Source organism: Tachysurus fulvidraco, chromosome 3 (genome assembly GCF_022655615.1).
Source record: "Tachysurus fulvidraco isolate hzauxx_2018 chromosome 3, HZAU_PFXX_2.0, whole genome shotgun sequence".
Lineage (NCBI taxonomy): Eukaryota > Metazoa > Chordata > Actinopteri > Siluriformes > Bagridae > Tachysurus > Tachysurus fulvidraco.
The window spans coordinates 26565159-26583954 of NC_062520.1; the positions used below are offsets into that span (position 1 = coordinate 26565159).

General features: G+C 38.8%; 1 protein-coding gene across 2 annotated transcripts; it reads right to left on the reverse strand.

The window, feature by feature from the left end:
* Nucleotides 1–238: 238 nt before the first annotated feature.
* rps19 (ribosomal protein S19) lies at nucleotides 239–5424 on the reverse strand. 2 transcript variants are annotated; one of them, XM_027154159.2, is made up of 6 exons: nucleotides 5342–5424; nucleotides 4587–4663; nucleotides 3410–3510; nucleotides 1447–1630; nucleotides 1259–1313; nucleotides 239–293 (listed from the first exon to the last, which is right to left on the reverse strand). In XM_027154159.2, the coding sequence occupies exons 2-6, from the start codon at nucleotides 4661–4663 to the stop codon at nucleotides 267–269; spliced, it is 444 nt and encodes a 147-aa protein (XP_027009960.1). In that variant the 5' UTR covers nucleotides 5342–5424; the 3' UTR covers nucleotides 239–266. The 2 variants fall into 2 exon arrangements, with proteins under 2 accessions (XP_027009960.1, XP_027009969.1); XM_027154168.2 differs by having other exon boundaries at nucleotides 1232–1313.
* Nucleotides 5425–18796: the final 13372 nt, after the last annotated feature.

An 18796-nucleotide genomic window follows, 5' to 3' on the forward strand; every position in this document is an offset into this window, starting at 1 on the left:
CAGGAAGATGAAACAAATCTGTAATGGATGCAATTATGAAATAAGAAACTGGCAGTCTAATTCAGCACTTGGTGGACGGAGACACTACGCAGGACGTGACTGATGCAACCAATTCCAGCTTTAAACTTCCTACCTTACTCATGGCAACTTTATATAAAAAAATTATAATCCCTTGCACAGTCTGTATTAACCATAATTCACAACAATCATTCTAACCACAGATCACACAAGACAAGAATTCAAGTTCTCAAAGTTTATTTTACATTTCAAGACTTCTTGCTTGCAGCTGAAACCTGAGAGAGAGAGAGAGAGAGAGAGAGAGAGAGAGAGAGAGAGAGAGAGAGAGAGAGAGGCCATTAAGTGTGTGTCACTAAACACCCTGGACAGAAATTTGAGAGAAAAAAAAATGCTTATGTGGCAACAAAAATGATGGCTGCTAGGATATTGTACTAATGGCTAGATTCTTTGCCCTGTTAGCCACCATTCTGAAATACACATGGTGTGGCATTTTTAGTTAAATCACTCATCTGATTAAAAGGGTACCCTCAAGAAAAGTTTCAAAAGCATAGCAACGTTCAAAGTTGCCCACTGGTAACCCTGTTGAGGGGTTGAGCAGATGCACATAACCACATTCTCTTCATGCCGCTGGATATCATAGTGAGCATGGCTCTAAAGCTAAAAGTGCAGCACTATGCGATGCGCCCCAGAAATCAGGTTAGCTTATCTGAATTCAGCTCATTATGGAGATCAGGCGGAACAAAACGCTGCCATACGCCTGCTCAGCCAGCATGAAATTCAATCGACTTGTTTACTTCCTGCAGCCCTGGACTGTCATAGCACAGTGACGGGCAGTGACAGACCAAGCAGCATTCTGAGCTTTTGGGGTAGGGGGCTGTTCCTGCTGTTTCGTTAAGCCTCACCATTTGACAGTTATTGCAACAGTTCCTGTTGTCTGCTGAAACTTTCAGAGATGCCCTGGCACACCCAGCTTAAGGTTTTTAAAGTGATGGATGACTGCCGGATTCAGGTTATCATTCCTAATGTGCATCTGGACTGACTTCACCAAAATGAATACTGATCAGATTTCTGCAGCCTGAGGAAACCTGCCGTGTTTCTCATTACTAGGTTTAACGGTCCATGGGGTTCTGAAACTCGGACCTGCCGATTATGGCACATAAGATTCTGTAATTATGGTTTGAAAACTACAAGCATAGCTTTTGATCACGCTTACAAATAATATTTATTGTATCTTCATCACCTGGCCAGCAATTCTATCCAAGTCTCTGGTGCCCTGTGGGGTCAGTTTGCGCCCACTGTGAGAAGAAAAGAAGCAGCTGGGTTAGAAATCAAAACTATTCACTCTTCACACTCAAATGTTAGCATTCAACTCTTAAGAACTAAACATTTATTAAAAAAAAAAACCCTCAAGTATAAAATTCTACTCACCCATTAGGGTCTTTCTCCACCATCTTAAGAGCCTCCAGGGATTGCAGCACTTTGCGAGCCACGTTCTTGGAACCCACACTAAAGTGAGAGGGACACACACCGTTCCTCTTACGGCCTCCATAGATCTTGATCATGGAGCCTACACCAACGCCACCACGCAGGTAAAGGTGGCGTGCTGTGGAGGCTGAGAAGAGAAATAGGGAAAACAAACAGCAGAGCACAAACTATTTTATTATATAAGCCATATTCAAATTCAAATCCAAATTTGGGGATCATTTACAGTCAGGGCATTGTCACCAGCTCCTCATACAACTAGCTACTGAATGCTAAAAATTAATTGAAAAATATATCACCAAGAGATTTTTGTGCTTGAAGCTTGGATATTTAGATTGCTCTAGTAAAGCAACAAAGTTAATGCAGTTGAGGTCAGGGAGCTTACTGCTGACAGTAGAACATTGTCCACATTACACTTGCTGCAAAAGACCATTTGAACTTGTTATATAATATACAAATGGGTCTCAAGTAGAAAATTACATTCACACAAGAAACTGGAATTCCATGCTTCAATTAATTTATGACAATATTATGCCTTTATCTCCAAATCTTTCCCTGAGGTATAATAATGCTGTGCCAAGGAAAATATACCAGCTATAAAACTGCTTCCTCCAAGTATACAAAAGGATGCGACTCATTCAAGTACATAGAGCAGCTTATTGTTTTATACATTAGACACCACGTCAAACATTTACAGAACAACTACATTTGTAGAGAGGAAACAATTATGTAAAATTACACTAGTGACTTTTTTTTTTACTACAAACCCATTCACACGCAGGGTTCATGGTTCTGTCAGGGAGTAAATTCCTCACTGAACAGAGCTGCACATCCTTCAAAGGATACAGAAACCTACAATTTCCACTAAGGGTGACTTCAGACACTGTGTTTACGTGCGCATGCAGTACCAAAATAATGACAGTCTTGACTTCAGCTGTGTATTTTTGTTAAAACAAGCTGCCTCCTGATACTCTGCACCACTTCATGTTTCAACCGCATTTTTATCCCATTTTGTACATTTTGATACTTGTTAACACCCGACTGGTTCCAAGAACAACACTCTCACAGGATACACTAATGAGAAACACTGTGCCAGATTATAAAGTTATCACCTGGAGTGGTTGGACTTTTACTGTCCAGTGAAAAAGCACTAAATGTTAATTCTGCTTTGCCTGAAACAGCATTGGAGTTTAGGTTTCCGCTAAGGGTTTTCATATGTAAACATATCCCCTTCTGTGCCAATGCTTATGTTGAAAGAGGTACAGAGCATCTTACATTTGAACACCACGATGTCTTCAGAGAGACTTCAACCATGTTTAAAAAGGACTACCTCATTGGGTGAAACCTCAAATTGATTTGGTTCACACACATTAATCATGTCAAAGCCATGCATTGTTCCTCAATCTATGGCTACTAGGGTCAAAATAACATTAGATCTAATAAACTGATGTCTAGCTCTGACTTGTGTTAGAGCTTGCCAAGTATAGTGTTGGTTTAAAAGCCTTAACTTCAAGGTAAACCGCAACAGTATTTAAAGCTGAAAGAACCAAAAAAAAAAAAAAAAAAAAATTATCCTAAGGATGTGGTGCAAAAATTAATGTACAGGACACTACATGCACCAGCAAAAACGAAAATTTTGCTAACCAAAATATCCTTTTATCCATTTCAGCAATATATAAATTTTAATAACATTTAATATTAAATTCAACATGACACCAAATTTCTGTGCATTCAGTAAAAGCAATTAGAATAAACCCGAGCAAAAACAATAGGTCTTCGCACCATTCGGTGCTCGGGCCCTAATAACGCCACATAACGCAGAAAAAATTACTGTTTCAATAATGTTAATAAATTTCAACAGTTTTCTCAAAAGCCAACTGCACATTATAGAGGATGAATGAAGACTCACCAGCTCTGATGTAGAACCAGTTGTCATCACAGGGTGCCAGCTCCTTGTGTTTAGCCAGCTTAACAATGTCCACCCAGTCTGGCACCTTAAGCTTTCCTGACCTGGCACAGAACAAATGCTTTTAACGCTTTACAGAAACCACCACATGCTGTATTTGTAGACTCAATGAAAATCAGTGAAAGACACCCAACATGTTCAGAAGAGATGCACCATTTCTCGGTTATTGAACGTTGAGAGTAATTTTAGAGAAATGCCACTACATCAACAGCAACAATTCTTCCTCTATAAATTAAGGCTGATAAAAAGCCTAGAGTCGGAAAAAAGCCTTTGCTCAGAAACAAAACTGCATTCATTGCTTTGTTTCAAAATTATTTACAACAGACAAGAATGCTTCCTTGGATATTTCCGTAAAAACCACTGCAACGCAAAGTGAACCAACATACCAAATAATAATCCGCTATTTAATAGTATATAATTCTACTTCCATTTGAATTGGTCATGTCCTTGTTTTTCCTCCATCCTCCTCTTGAGAATATTAAAAGGCCAACGTTACCATATTTTTTGTTTGGTTTAAAACACTGATTTCTTCTGAATTTTAATCCAGTCCAGCTAAAATATCTTTCAATGCAAATGTCTTACATGTCTATTTTTGATTTACAAATTTCTGGCATTAATAAAATATGCTTAGTAACACATTAACCACTGTAGCATTTAATGGAAAAGAAAGGAAAAATAAGGAGCAAGAGCTGATTAAAGAAGCTGATATAATGACAACGGTAGTTATAAAGCATTACTGTGTCCACATTGCACAATCAACGTTGATGTACAGAAAGTACTATTTGCATCAATGCCAGTTTCATGAACATGTACTGACCCAAAGTTTATATAAAATACATAAGTGCAGACTCGCTCTTTCTGGGGTCATTGTATCACTGTCCAGATGAGTCCCAGGTTTCAAATATAGAAATGTATCTGGGGTAAAATAGTACACACTTAACTGATTTGGGAAGAACTAAAAATCAGCCTATGCCTTCTCTACATACAAGGCATTAAGAGTATAATCTGCTTGATTCGACATTCTCTGCCTGAACCGTATATTTATTACCACTATATTAACGGACCATCATGAACACCTATGATGATGATGGACCTTTGTGTATCAGTATTCAGAACTTACTTCTTCAGGAAGGCCGCCAGCGCCCGGACAAACTCCTGCTGGTTGACGTCTTTTACTGTTACACCACCGCCTGGCATCTGTGGGGAAGAAAGACAAGGTTTTATTAGTGTAAAAGTTGAGTGATGGTGAAGGGAATCGGTTTTGCTAATGAGCTAGCTACCAGCATGACAGCAAACCTTAACCGAGGCGAAGCAAACATCCAACACACGCCTTAGCTTTTTTTTTTTTTACACGTTACGTTAAAGCACTAAATTACACCAAGGATAAACAGACTTCCAATAATTCATGGTATTTTGGATCGAATCTGCCTCATTACTTCATACGGCTCAGCTAGCTAGTTTAGCACGCTAGTTTAGCTCCTCGTCTCACACGTGAGTGCTAAAACAGCAACAAAGCTCATTTCTTAAAAAGATTCAAAGACTAAAAGCATATTTACAGAAAAAGCAAACCGACTAACACTAAAAACGTGAGTTACAGTGACGATATTTTCATCCAAACGCAAAGCAGTTATCGTTTACAGCTTACAGGCGCACACAAGGCCTGTTAGCTAATTGCTAACGCACGGGCGCAGCCATTGAACTCAGCACGCGTTTATGATATTATTTTAAAAATTGAGCCATTATGGCGTGTCTTTTCGTTCAACATGTTGTTAAGCAGTGATACGGTGAAGAGTTGAAGCCGTTTCGGACTCGTTTCTAGCACACTTGATGCTCAAAATCGACATTTTAATCAGGGAGAGAAACACACTAGTTTACCTCGCTCGCGGACAGCAAAAGGAAGAGGATACAACGGGGTTTCCGATTGGTGTTAACAGGGGCAGATCACGTTTACCATCGCGAGATTATGCAGGATATGCGCACCAGACCACAGAGTTGTTTATGTCTGCGCATGCGCATACATTTAAAAAACAACCCTCATTTACATAAAAGGGTCGCTTTTGCACTCAGGGACCCCTTTAAGCTTAAAATAAATAGCATTGCAAAATTACTTTCTATTCTATTCTTATGCATATTCTTTAGCTATGTAGACTAGTCTATGTAGGCATAATAGGTCAGAGTTGACAAAAGCACTTTGAATTATTGAGTTTGGATTAAATCCAGGGTTCAGTAATATAGATTTAAAAAAAGCACAAGAAGTCAGCCAGACATATAATATATATAACTTATAACTTTGTTAATAGTTGGCTGTCACCTCCACAGCCGAAACATGCAAATATTGTACTTCGTCAAGTTGCAAGAATACTAAATACTGCAGTCAAAAACGCAATAGATAATTGAATAAATAATTTATCACCGTAAATATTTGCATTTCTCTTTTCATTCCACCTTTTTTTCCTCCTTTTATGCTTCGTTTTGTTTGTTTTGAACTTCGTCCACTGTTTTGGTACAGGGAAAGAGTAACGGTACAAAACCAAAAAGACATTGTTTTTGTTACCAATACTGTCAAAATATTGGAGCAGCCAAACCAATTATTTAGTTTTTGCTGTATATTGAATACATTGAAAACATTTGTACATAAAAACTTAATATGAGTAAATAACACTTAGTATTTGGTTTGCATGTCCTTTACTTTCAACGACGCATTATAAGATCCGACATTCAGAGCTATTCAACTGTTTAAATAATCAGTCACACAGGACACACAAGATGATGAGCAACAAGAAACGTCTATCAGTCGCATGCGTTATTATTTTTGGTTCATTCAAAAGGTGCCATAGTTTTTCACATTGTAATGTAAATATCTGGAAAGGGAGGCTAAAATTCATCTCATATTCATCTTTTGTTCCCAACCCAAACATCTTCATTGTAAAGCCGAAAGAAAACGCCATTGCAATTCTAATACAATGAAGGGGACTTTATACACTGATCAGCCGTAACATTAAAACCAACCATCTAGATTGTCTGGGTCCTCCTTGAGCCGGCAAAACTATCCAAACTAGGGTTAGGATAAGGCTCTGACTAAGTGAGGCGTGGACTCCCTGACACCTCTGAAAGTGTGCTGAGGTATTGGACATTTCAGTGTTTGCAGTACATCCTTTAAGCCCTGTAAGTTGTAAGTTGAAGTCTCCAAGGATCGGACTTGTTTCAGATTGAGCGCCGGGGAGTTTTGAGGCCACATTAAAACACCGAACTCTTTGCCCTGTTCCTCAAAGCAGTGTTTTAACTAATTCTGTCATTAGGGAATACTGTTGGAATTAAGTTGTGCATTTAGTCCACAACGATACGTGACGTGACTTGCTCAAGGGAACCTCAGTCGTGGCCGGCCCGAGACTTGAACCCACAACCTTAGGGTTAGGAGTCAGACTCTCTAACCGTTAGGCCACGACTTCCCAATACTTAGGTAGTTGGTACCTGTACATGTAAGAGTAACATCAACATGAATCTTTTTCCCAGTGACAAACCCAATGTTCTGTTTCAGTCTAATAGTCATCTGACAACTTGGACCTTGTGTCAGAGTCACTTAGATCCTTACACTTGCCCATTTTTCCTGCTACTGACACCTCAACTTTAAAATCTGACTGTTTAAATCCTGTATAATCTTGTCCACTACTTGACAGGTGCCACCATAACAAGATAACCTTATTCACTTCATCTGTCAGTGGTTTAAATGTCATGTCATTCAAATGTCAATATATAGACAATTATATCATGCGAATCAATATGAAAAATGATTTTAAAACTATGAACTTTAAGATCATAGCTTCTCAAATTGTTTTGCAAACCATTTTACTTCAAATTAAATGGCACAGACTGCTTCAGTACAGATTTATTTGAGACAAAGGGCATTTTATTCTTGAACTTTCCACACAACACATAGAATCCAAGTTGGCATTATTTACAGTCCTACTTTGTTTGAGTTATTGAGGTTGAGATTAAACCCATTCAGTTCAAGGGGCCAGTCATACAGGCCAATAAATCGAGGAACTCAACAATACATTCAATAGCTTTGATTTGTGATTTCTGCTGTTGTAACAGTGTAAAGCAGTCATGACTTCACACCCACTGCTGTAGAGATCCCTGTGTCTAATGGTCTACTTTTTATTACTTCATTCTATTTATTGGAACATATTCCTATACCTATAAATCATACACAAAAAAAACCCCAAATCAGTCAAAAAGACTTTTTGTAAATAATTCGAAAGTAAAAACCAAGAAAAGAGCCCAATTTGTATCACACAACCAGGGAAACCCTAACTAAGCATATTACTATTGTTCAATTTATTTAGGATGTTTGATATTTACTTCAATAAACCTTTTTATTTTTGCAATTTTTTTCTCAAAGTTATGTTCAACAATTGTATTTTGTGTCTCTTAGTCCCTGGGCTAATAAACACAGCTGTCTCGGGCTTCTGCCAGATAATAGACAATATAATAAAATGTTGGGGCAGGATTTCATTTTGGTGCTGGCATCGCTATCCATTACAGCAGCTCATTCTCCAGCTTTGTTTTAATTTCCTACTAACAGAATATTCACTCACAGATCATTACATGAAGGGCTGTGTGATGAATTCAGAAGAAATGGATGAGGAGGTCACTTGATAATCCTCTGTGAAGCATACACGAAAATGACACTTGATATTTTTAATGATACGTTCTTCACATATAATCTGCCTACATGTCCCATATTCTTCAACCATATCTAGGCTAAAAAAATCCACTGCAATAGACACATGGTTCAAGATCTGCAATCATTCTAAGCCCCTCAACCTTATAGTGCCACATTCCTTTCCATTTTACTGTACTAAAGAAAACTTGTCATGAAATGCAGATTTGCTCGATTTTCATGCAAATGAAGGATTATAATTACCCTGTCAGGTATGCTGTTAACTCCACAAGCAGCTTTTCTTAGAAAAATAAAAATATCACCATGTGACTGTTCAACAATTTTATAAAATGTCTTATGTTTAAATCAATTATAAGTGTTTTATGTGTTTTAAAAAAAGTGGTTTGGTTAATGTGCTCACACACACACACACACACACACGCACGCACGCACGCACGCACGCACACACACACACACACACACACACACACACACACACACACACACACACACACACGCACACTTAATGGATAAAAAATCTAAAAAGCCCCATTCTAATATATCATTTCACCCCTGTAAAAATTATAAGTATGCACACACTTAAACTAATCGTTTTCTTACTCTTTATATTAAAAACCATTCAGATTGAGGGCCTCTCCTGTTCGCAGTCCACTTCAGGTCAGCTATTTTTCAAGTGATCAAAAATATTAGAACATGTAAGTGAAAAAGTGTTTCTTGTTGATCAGACCGATTGTTTAAATAATGAATACCTCTGAATGTCTCCTCTGGGTTTCAGCCCGAGGTTTCATCTGTGAAGACTGCATTTGTTGTTAAAAATAATAAAAGAGATGATGGCTGGGGATTTTAACTGTGTCGTGGGCGGTAGGTTACACAGATATTTCACAAAATCATCTACCTTTTCTATACAAACTCTACAAAATAGATACGATAATTGTTTAAGATCCTGTGAAATTGGTTTAGTGTTTTTTTTTTTTTTTTACCTCAGTGTATTTAGATTTAACAGAATTTTCAACCCCAAAATCCTCTTACTGGAAATGTAATAGTTCTCGCCTTAATGACAGTTTTTTTAAAGAAAAAAATCATTCTGACAGGAAAATGAATTGTGCTCAGTAAACATTGCACCCAAATGTTATGCAGCTAAGGCCACCTTAAAAAGTCACATTATCTCTTTTACTCTGTGGCATAAAAAAACAAAAGGCAGAGAACAGGAAAAAAAAGAGATTAAAATTTTACCCACACAATACAACTGGAATCTTTTGACCAGCACCAGATCTAAACTAAACTTGGTCTATTCAGAACATGTACAAAGATTATTAATGTTTAGCAGGCAAAGGTATATATCAATATGGGAACAAACCTAATCACCTATTAGCATATCAACTCAACTGCGAACAAGCTGAAAGGTTAATCAAGGTCATTAAAACCACTGAGGGAATAAATTCACATGAACCTCAGTTTTAAAGACTTCTATGAGAAACTCTCGCACACTCCAAGACCCTGCCACTGTTTTTTGGATAATAAATCCCTACCCTCAATCTCAGGCGAGGACCAGGCCTTTCTCAATCCCCCCCTAGCCAAAAAAGAGATCTTTGCAGCTATTACATCTAGAAGAGGAATCTAGAGGACTGCTTCTATTACTGTAGCTTGATCCTCAAAAAAGGAAAGAACCCATTAGACTCTGCCTCATATTGTCCAATAAGTTTACTTAACGTAGACTTCAAAACTGTGGCCAAATCCTTAGCTCGTCGCCTGGAGAGACTCCTACCTCTCTAAGTTCATTAAACCAGACAAAACTGAATTTATTAAATTCTACTATGGTTCGGACAACATGCGTCGCCTGTTTAATATTTTACCCCTTTTGACTCTAGATGGTGACCCGGCTGCTATAATACAGTATTTCTGGATGCAGAGAAAGCATTTGAAATGTATGACTAGAGGTTTCTATTTCAAGTGTTGTAAAAATTCAATTTGGGCTCTAACTACATCAGACTAGTGAGACTTCTTTACTATAGCCCATCAGCTGTGGTCAATTCTCACGGTTTACTACCGAGTGAATTTTTAATCCTAAGAGGCTGCCAACAGGGCTGTCCCCTGTGACCACTCTTGTTTGCCTTGTACATCAAACCCCTGGCAGAAAGTATTCACATGCATAATGGCATCTGTGGGGTGATGGCAGGTGGGAGGGAACAATGTTAATCATTATATGCGGACACTGTCCTTCTTTACTTAAAGCAACATAATTATCCATTCCCGGTCTCTTGCAGACAATTAATCATTTTAACCAGTTTACTGGATATACAGTAAAATAAATTTAGGAAAACCCCAAGCCATGTTTTTAAATACCCCATAAACTGTTAAATTACAATGTCCTTTTCATACCGTATGACTGACTCTATTATCTAAGAACGGGGGGGTACGGTGGCTTAGTGGTTAGCACGTTCGGCTCACACCTCCAGGGTTGTGGGTTCGATTCCCACCTCTGCCTTGTGTGTGCAGAGTTTGCATGCTGTCCCCGTGCCTCGGGGGTTTCCTCCGGGTACTCCGGTTTCCTCCCCCGGTCCAAAGACATGCATGGTAGGTTGATTGGCATCTCTGGAAAATTGTCCATAGTGTGTGAGTGAATGAGAGTGTGTGTGTACCCTGCGATAGGTTGGCACTCCGTCCAGGGTGTATCCTGCCTTGATGCCCGATGATGCCTGAGATAGGCACAGGCTCCCCGTGACCCGAGGTAGTTCGGATAAATGGTAGAAAATGAATGAATGAATGAATTCTCTAAGAACTACTCACCCTTAATGGCAAGACTCAAGCAAGATATGAATAAGTGGACCTTTTTACCAATTTTTTTCTTTGAAACAATTAACACATTTACTTTATTTATTTCAGTGTATACCCTGTTATTTCAATCGGAACTTTGTTAAAGATCTGAACGCAGCTATTGGTAGGTTTATATGGAATAATAAAAAACCTAGGATCAAACTTGCTTCCCTTCTCAAGCCAAAGGAGTGTGGGGGTGGTACTATGACCAACATACAGCTCTATTATTGGGCTGTTCAGATTAAACTAATGCTTCGAGGGTTTCTAAATGATACAGACTCCTTGTGGGTCAGTATGGAATCCTTTGCATGTGCTCCAAGAATCCTAACATCCCTCCTATTTATTGATAATTTTAGGTAGGTTCACACAGTAGCTTAAAACTTTTTCTTTATTTAACACTCTTTTAGCTTGGCAGGATGCCAGAAAGTATCTCAGTGTCCCCAAGAATCTTGACTATGCAATTCCCAGTCATTTCTAACCCTGATTTCCCTCCCTCGTTAGCCAATATTGGCCTTCAGACCTGGGCAGAAAATGGTATATCCAGGGCTGTCAAGTATCACGCATTGAGAGTGACAGTCACGCATCGTATTTCTCAGGCAGAAAAACTTTTTGACTATTTATCATATATTTAATAAGCCGCAGCGCCCAAAATGTATCATTCCGCACCGCTGTGTCTATGGAATCGGGCAGGAATCAAGCGCGTCTCAGTTCTTAGTCGAGCCTGACAATTACTGTACTGTATCAGCCAATCAAAAAAAAAGAGGCTACACAATAGCCGATCAAAAAATAGCACCATCTGGGTAAGATTTAATGCAACAACCAATGAAAAAAAAACAATCATTAGCGAGGGTATTATCGATGGTCGGTTTGAATGTTTTAAATGGGAGCCAACATCACAAATAAAGGAACATTTACAATAAACAACACCAGTCATAATCTCTCTCTCTCTCTCTCTCTCTCTCTCTCTCTCTCTCTCTCTCTCTCTCTCACACACACACACACACACACACACACACACACACACACACACACACACACACACACACACACACACAAATTAATAAATTGAAAATCTAATAAATACTGTGTATTTGGTTAGGTCGCGGTCAGTGATCCTTACGAAAACAACAACTCCCCCATTATAATTCTTCTTCTTCTTTTGGGGGGTTGGGGGGGGGGGTTGGAGATGTCACGCTTGCCTGTCTTCAAAACTTGAGAGCCCTGTATATCTAATTTAGGCAGTTTATTTACAGGCAAGGTTGTTAAATCTTTTGAGATGCTTAGAATGGATTACCAAATTCTTAAAGCATACTTTTTCAAATTTCTCCAACTACATCATTTTATTCAGTCTGAAATGAGACGGGAAAATTTGCTGGGAACTCTCTGATATTGAAAATCGTCTTCTTTTGCCAGGGGCGTTAAATGGTCAGATTTCTTATCTGTATTCTCAGTTATCAGAAGCCTCCTCACTGTTAAATCCTTTAAGAAAGATTTGGGAAAGGGATATGGGCCAACCTTTTACTGATGACGAATGGCTCTCTATATGTGAGGAGGTTTTTCATAAATCAACCTTAAGCTCTGTGCATGAGCAAAACTTTAAATTCACATACGAAACATATCTTACCCCAGTACATCTCTATAAAATGTACCCAAATGAATCTGAGCTGTGTTTCAAGTTCAAGTTCAAGTTTCTTTATTTGTCATTTCGCTACATGTTGGGACATGCAGTGGAACGAGATGTCGTGTCTCACGGGTCAAACGGTGCAACATCCATACAGACATTAAACATCAACAAAACATCACAAAGCACAAAACAAAGCAATACAATTTAAATACACAAGAAAATACACTCAAGCAATAAATATAAGTATGAAGACTCTATAATGCTGCCTTGATATTGTACACGTGCAACAGGAGCAGTGGTGTAGTCTAGTTTTTTGTAGTGAGTATAGTGTGATTTTTTTTTCCCCCTCCCAGCCTCATACGCACCCATCCTAGAGCGACACCCTATAGGCACCATCACACTCACTAATGCATAAAATATGCATCTACATGTAATTTAGAGCATTATTAAAGACTGCTTATGTGTTATCAACATTCCAATTTATTATAAGCAACAAAAGATGAAAAGAGCAATTGATTAATGAACAGCATAGCAGCCTAGACCTGAATTGTAAAGGTAAATGTTGTGATGTATGCTTACAGTACTATAGGAATTGGTTTTAAGCTTTTTATATTGTACTTTGTGTTTTTAATGTGTAATTCTTTTGTGTTTTTAAGGATGTTAAATATGGTATATGGCAATCATCAACTTGCATTTTCTTTGACTTTTTAGAGATGATGCATGATTGCCGTTTACTTTTATTGAAAGTATTGATGGCTTAATGGTTTTGTTTTCTTGTTGGTTTCATTTGTCTTGGACCAACTAATGACAGTGGGGTTTCCTTTACCTTATATATGTGGGGTACTCTGTTAATGTGGGGGGAAACGACTTGTTGTGGTTTGAGGTTATGATTTGGCGTGGAGTACGGATTGAACGGGTTTTTTGTTTTGATTTGTAATTTGAGTGTTCACTTATCTGCTGAGCAGCAACTACTGTTAGATAGGATTGGGAACCCTGTTGTCTGTAATGGTTACAAGATTATTCTTTTTTCTTTCTTTCTCTTTGTTTGATTCTCTGTGATGCTACTTGTAAATGTTGTAAAATAAACCTTGTCATATGTGCAAAGAAACACACTGTAGTGGTTGCCCTTAATTTTAAGGTTCTCATCCCCTTATGGGATGATGGGGTTACATATATATTTACTTAACTGCAAAACAGCATTAGATTTCTCTATTAATCTACAATCTTTATTCAATTTTATTACCTATTTGGCAAGGATATGTATACTTATTTTAGTCATCACCACAGGTACCAATTTTTTTTAGCACAAGTGGCTAATCTTCTCCCTTTGGAAAAACGTACACACACGACTATATTGTTAATGTTTAAATGCATGCTGTGTAAACTGATTGGCTCTATTGTTTTGTTTAAGTTTTAATAAGAAATCAATTAAACTATCATTTTATAATTTAATAATAGAACATAGAATAAGACCAGTGATGTGTTTATAGGAGAAAAGCAAACTATTTTTAGTTGAGACAAGAAGAAAATCAGCTTTTCACTGCACAAGTATTGGGCATAGCAATATTACGTACTAACAGACGTGCATCAAATATGTCAGCCAGGGAAAAGAGCATCAGTTGATGACGATGTGAGACCTATGATGACAAACCCAGAAATTACATTCAACCTCCACTGGACAGGGATGAAGGTCTCACAATCGACCCTTTGAAAACTTTGAGATCAGAAACATAGATACTGTACCACAAGATGCAAACCAAGTCAAGAAGCTTTTGTCATTTCAACCATATATAGCTGTTGCAGTATATAGTGAAATATAACATAAAACAAAGACAATGACTCAAAACACACTGGCAACACAAACAAATAACCAGATCCGACCGGACAGTGTAGAGGTGAATAACTTTTCTCTCATCCCTTACTGTCATATTTTTTGGATAGGTACAGAAGGGAGAAAGGGAAAATATTTGAAATCCATCTGTCTAATCTTATCTGTCTGGTCTTTTTTATATATCATGTATCACACATTGTTTTTTTGACTTGTAAAAGTGTCTGATTTGAACGAGTTATATGGGATTGCAAAAAACAGAAATGATCAATACGTCGAAATGTCTTGCAGATGAGGATACTACATCATGTTCCACTCCTGTCAGCCAAGACACAGAATCTGAGGCCATACTGGGCACAGACACAGGCTCACTGAATCTGGACAGTTGTAGATTAGAAATAGGCATGGTGATGCCCAGTTATGGTGAGCCCCTGTCAATGGGAAGACTAAGTTCCTTTTTGTGGTGGGAAAATTACATGCTCTTTATTAATCTTTTTTGCTTTTTTTTTTTTAATGCATGGAGTGCAAATGTGCAAACGAAGGTTCAAGCTGCAGAAGGAGTTGCAGGTGAGCGGCAGTGCAGCAGCTGAGCAGTGGTGGGTGTATGTTTGTGCTAATTGTTTGTCCTGTCTGTCTAGACTAGAGAAAAACAAATATATAAACGGCTTGGAGGGAAAAGATATGATGGCGAGCATTTTTTGTGTGCATACATGCCCTCACTGTATTATGGATCACAACATGCACTCCCTTTCATGCATTTTGGAGAGGAGCATACCTGGTCCGCTCCTGAGGGAGCTGGCTGTATGCATTGCAGGAGGTTGCAAATGCAAAAATCATGGGTAGCTTAGGGTTGAAGAGATGCTTGCAAGCAATCACTCCCCTACATGACCTGCATGGAGGAAGCCTGCACTTCCTTTCAAACTGTGTAATGCATTTGGTATTTTAGTCCAGGTGGAAGTGGATCTGTTTGCCTTTAAAGAGTCGAACCACTGTCCGCTTTGGTGTTCCCTTTCTCAACCAGTCCCTCAGGGCCTGGACCTAGTTTCCGCCCTAGAAGGCACTCCATGGGGGATCCCCATCAGGAAAGATCTCTCTCAGACACATGGGGCAATCCTACACCCCTGCCCCAAGATGTGGAAGCTCTGGGTCTGGCCCCTGAGGTGGACCAGTTCCTAGATGCAGGCCTCTCATTTGAGGTGAATGAGACTGTATTTAATGTTAGGGCTCCCTCCACTAGAAAGCTATATGCTCTGAAGTGGAGGCCAGTTCAGTGCCTGGTTGGTACAGTGACAGAGTTTCTTAGGCCTGACCCTCTCTACTTTAAAAATGCATGTAGCCTACTTAGGTAGGCACCCCCTGGTCATTCATTTTCTATGTGGTGCCATCCTGCAGACCGTGCCTTTCTTCACTGGACCTCTCGGTGGTCCTGGAGGGACTGTTGGAAGCCCCTTTGAGGCTTAGTGCGGGATAAGTGCCCAAGGTGCCCAGGATGGCCGGTTGTCCATTCATCTTGCATGCCTTCTGTCCTCCGCCCCCACCGTATGTAATCCGGTTCCCTAAGAAGGGAACAAGATGCACATATGTAACCTCATGTACTGTAGATTTTTTTCATCCTGTTGTTTGATGACTTTTGCAAAAAAAAAAAAAAAAAATTGAAACTTTTTTCTAATTAATTGTTATATTTTTTGCATTCTCTGTTTTTGTGCATTCCCTCCATTTAGAACTGTTTCATTTTGCAAGTTGAATTAAACTATCCCTGTACTTAAATTAAACTCTCTCTACCTCTGAGTCTTCTACATTACAAACATACAATTACATCAAACATCTAGGCAAAAACAAAATAAGTTCTGCAACAGCCTTTAGTCAGTATTTTTAAATTTGACAAATGGCTTTTTGAAAAAAAAAAACTGGTTTTGTTTCTATCTTACTAAATCACGTTACCTTCAAAACACTCGATGAAGGTCAAGGTATCACTTCATGAGGTTATGAAAGTCAGATTTGATGCTATGAAGTAATATGAAGACCTCTAAAGGATTTTAAATTGTTATATGGAGTGAAGTGGGCAGCCAGTGCAGTGCTACTAAAACCTGCATAATATTATTACTTTTCTAGGTTTCTCTACGTCTTGTTAAAAAATATCTCTTCGTTTAGTAATTGTAGACATTTCATTGGCCTCTTCATTTGCTTGCAATTCTTAGTAACTATAGAATCACTGTCTGGTTTGGGAACTGTACAATCTCAGATCGCAAAAACCTGCAGCGGATAGTGAGGACAGCGGAGAAGATCATTGGGGTCTCTCTTCCCTCTGTCATGGACATTTACACCACATGCTGCATCCGCAAAGCCAACAGCATTGTGGATGACCCCACACACCCCTGACACACACCCTCCTTCCGTCTGGAAAAAGGTACCGAAGCATTCGGGCCCTCACCACCAGACTGTGTAACAGTTTCTTCCTACAAGCCATCAGACTTCTCAATAACTGAACTGAACTGTACTGAGCACAACATACACACGCACATCATGTGATGTGGTAGCTCAGTGGTTAAGGTGTTGGGCTACTGATCGGAAGGTCACGGGTTCGAACCCCAGGTCCACCAAGCTGCCACTGCTGGGCCTCTGAGCAAGGCCCTTAACCCTCAGTTGCTCAGTTGTAAGTTACTCTGGATAAGGGTGTCTGCTAAATGCCGTAAATGTAACATCATCTATATGGACTGCACAGACCTACACCAAACACACAATGACCCATCAAACTGTTTACATGCTGCTTACAATCCATCAAGCTGTTTTGCACACTTTTCTGCTGTTTTGCACAAACTGTCCAACATTTCAGCCATTTTGCACATACTATACAATATTTCAGTCATTTGCTGTTTTTTGCACAATTCTATATATTATCCCAAAGACCTGCTGCTAAGAAACTGTGTTCATTCTAATGTTACTGCACGAAATATTGTTTGAACATTCAGTATTCACACACACTATTTACATCGGTCGGTCGGCGCTGTTTATTGTCTTTTGTGTATTGTATTTTTTTGTACTTTTTGTATTGTCTTGTAACTTTTTGTCTACCCTGTCTTTTGTCCTGCACTGTCTTATCTGTCAGGACTCAGGCCGGACTTTGGCCATGTGCCTTTTGTTTATGTTTGGTATTCACGTGTCTGCCCCGCCCTTGTCTTTTTTTCCTCCCAGCTTCTGCACACCTGTCCCTCATGTGTCATGATTATCAGCATTATTTAGTTGAGCCGCGTTGCCTTGTGCAGCGCGGAATCCTATTGTCTTCATGTCTGGTTGTTTTGTCGTGTCTTCATGTCTGGTTGTTTTGTCGTGTCTTCATGTCGTGTTTTGTCGTGTCTTCATGTCGTGTTTTTTGTTAATAAATCCCCGTTTATTTTGGCTATCCTGCATTTGGGTCTGTTTTTTACCTCGCGTCACCTGACACTTATCTGTCTTGTTTGTCGTGGTTGCATAGTTGCACTTTATGTAGCTAAGACTACTTACATGTCCTTAGCCCTGTCTTTGTTTTATGTAGCACCATGATCCTGGAGAAACGACAATAAAGAGTCAATAAAAGCTTCTTGACTCTTGACTTGACTCTATAGAAGTGGACATTGCGCTGACTGCTATGATATATAGGAATTAGTGTTCCAAGTACAGAGCCTTGTGGAATACTGTAGACAATATGATTTTTTTATGGTATGTTCACCAATTTAACAAAATTTTGCTTTATACACACTCTATAATCAAAGTTTTGTCGATACCTGACAATAACACCTATGTTTTTGTTGAATACCTCAGTCCTGATTCCATTTTCTGAGAAGGATTTCGGAAGGCTTTAGGGATTTGCCCATTTAAACTGAAGACCATTAGTGATGTCAAAGAGGTCTAGGGTGTAGTCAGCATACACCCATGTCTTAATGGAACTCATCTCCATGCTGGAACATGTTTGAGCCTCTTAGCTACAACATTCAAAGACATTTTAGACATTTTGGGGAAGAATCACATACAGTATGTGTCTCAGAGTCAGAGGTGCACAGAGTTTTAAGCATAAAGTGTACTAATGTAGAATTACAAGACGATTCATGAGTGCGCTGTAATCAGTGTCAAACGCAACACGTAAGTTCGGATACACAAGAATGAAAGCAGTGTTTGAAATTATAGTCATTTACTACTTTCACCAATGGCATTTTGTTATATTAAAATGACTGAATTCCTCATCATTATTATTACCTTGAGAATTGCAAGTCTGTGCAAATGCATATTTTGCATGAATACTAATGAAAACGATCCTGGTTGTATTTTAACCTAGACTACATTTTTGTGCATTTGGAAATGTGTCTTTTTCCAGAGATTCATTTATCTTCTCTCTGAAACCGACAC

What these genes read in the sequence shown, in the direction of transcription:
- rps19 (XM_027154159.2), bottom strand. Translation starts at nt 4,663, where the DNA reads ATGCCAGGCGGTGGTGTAACAGTAAAAGACGTCAACCAGCAGGAGTTT. An exon ending in CTGGCGGCCTTCCTGAAGAA is followed by an intron (nt 3,511 to 4,586) that starts GTAAGTTCTGAA and finishes GTTCTGTGCCAG; the next exon opens with GTCAGGAAAGCTTAAGGTGC. An exon ending in TGGATAGAATTGCTGGCCAG is followed by an intron (nt 294 to 1,258) that starts GTGATGAAGATA and finishes TCTCTCTCTCAG; the next exon opens with GTTTCAGCTGCAAGCAAGAA.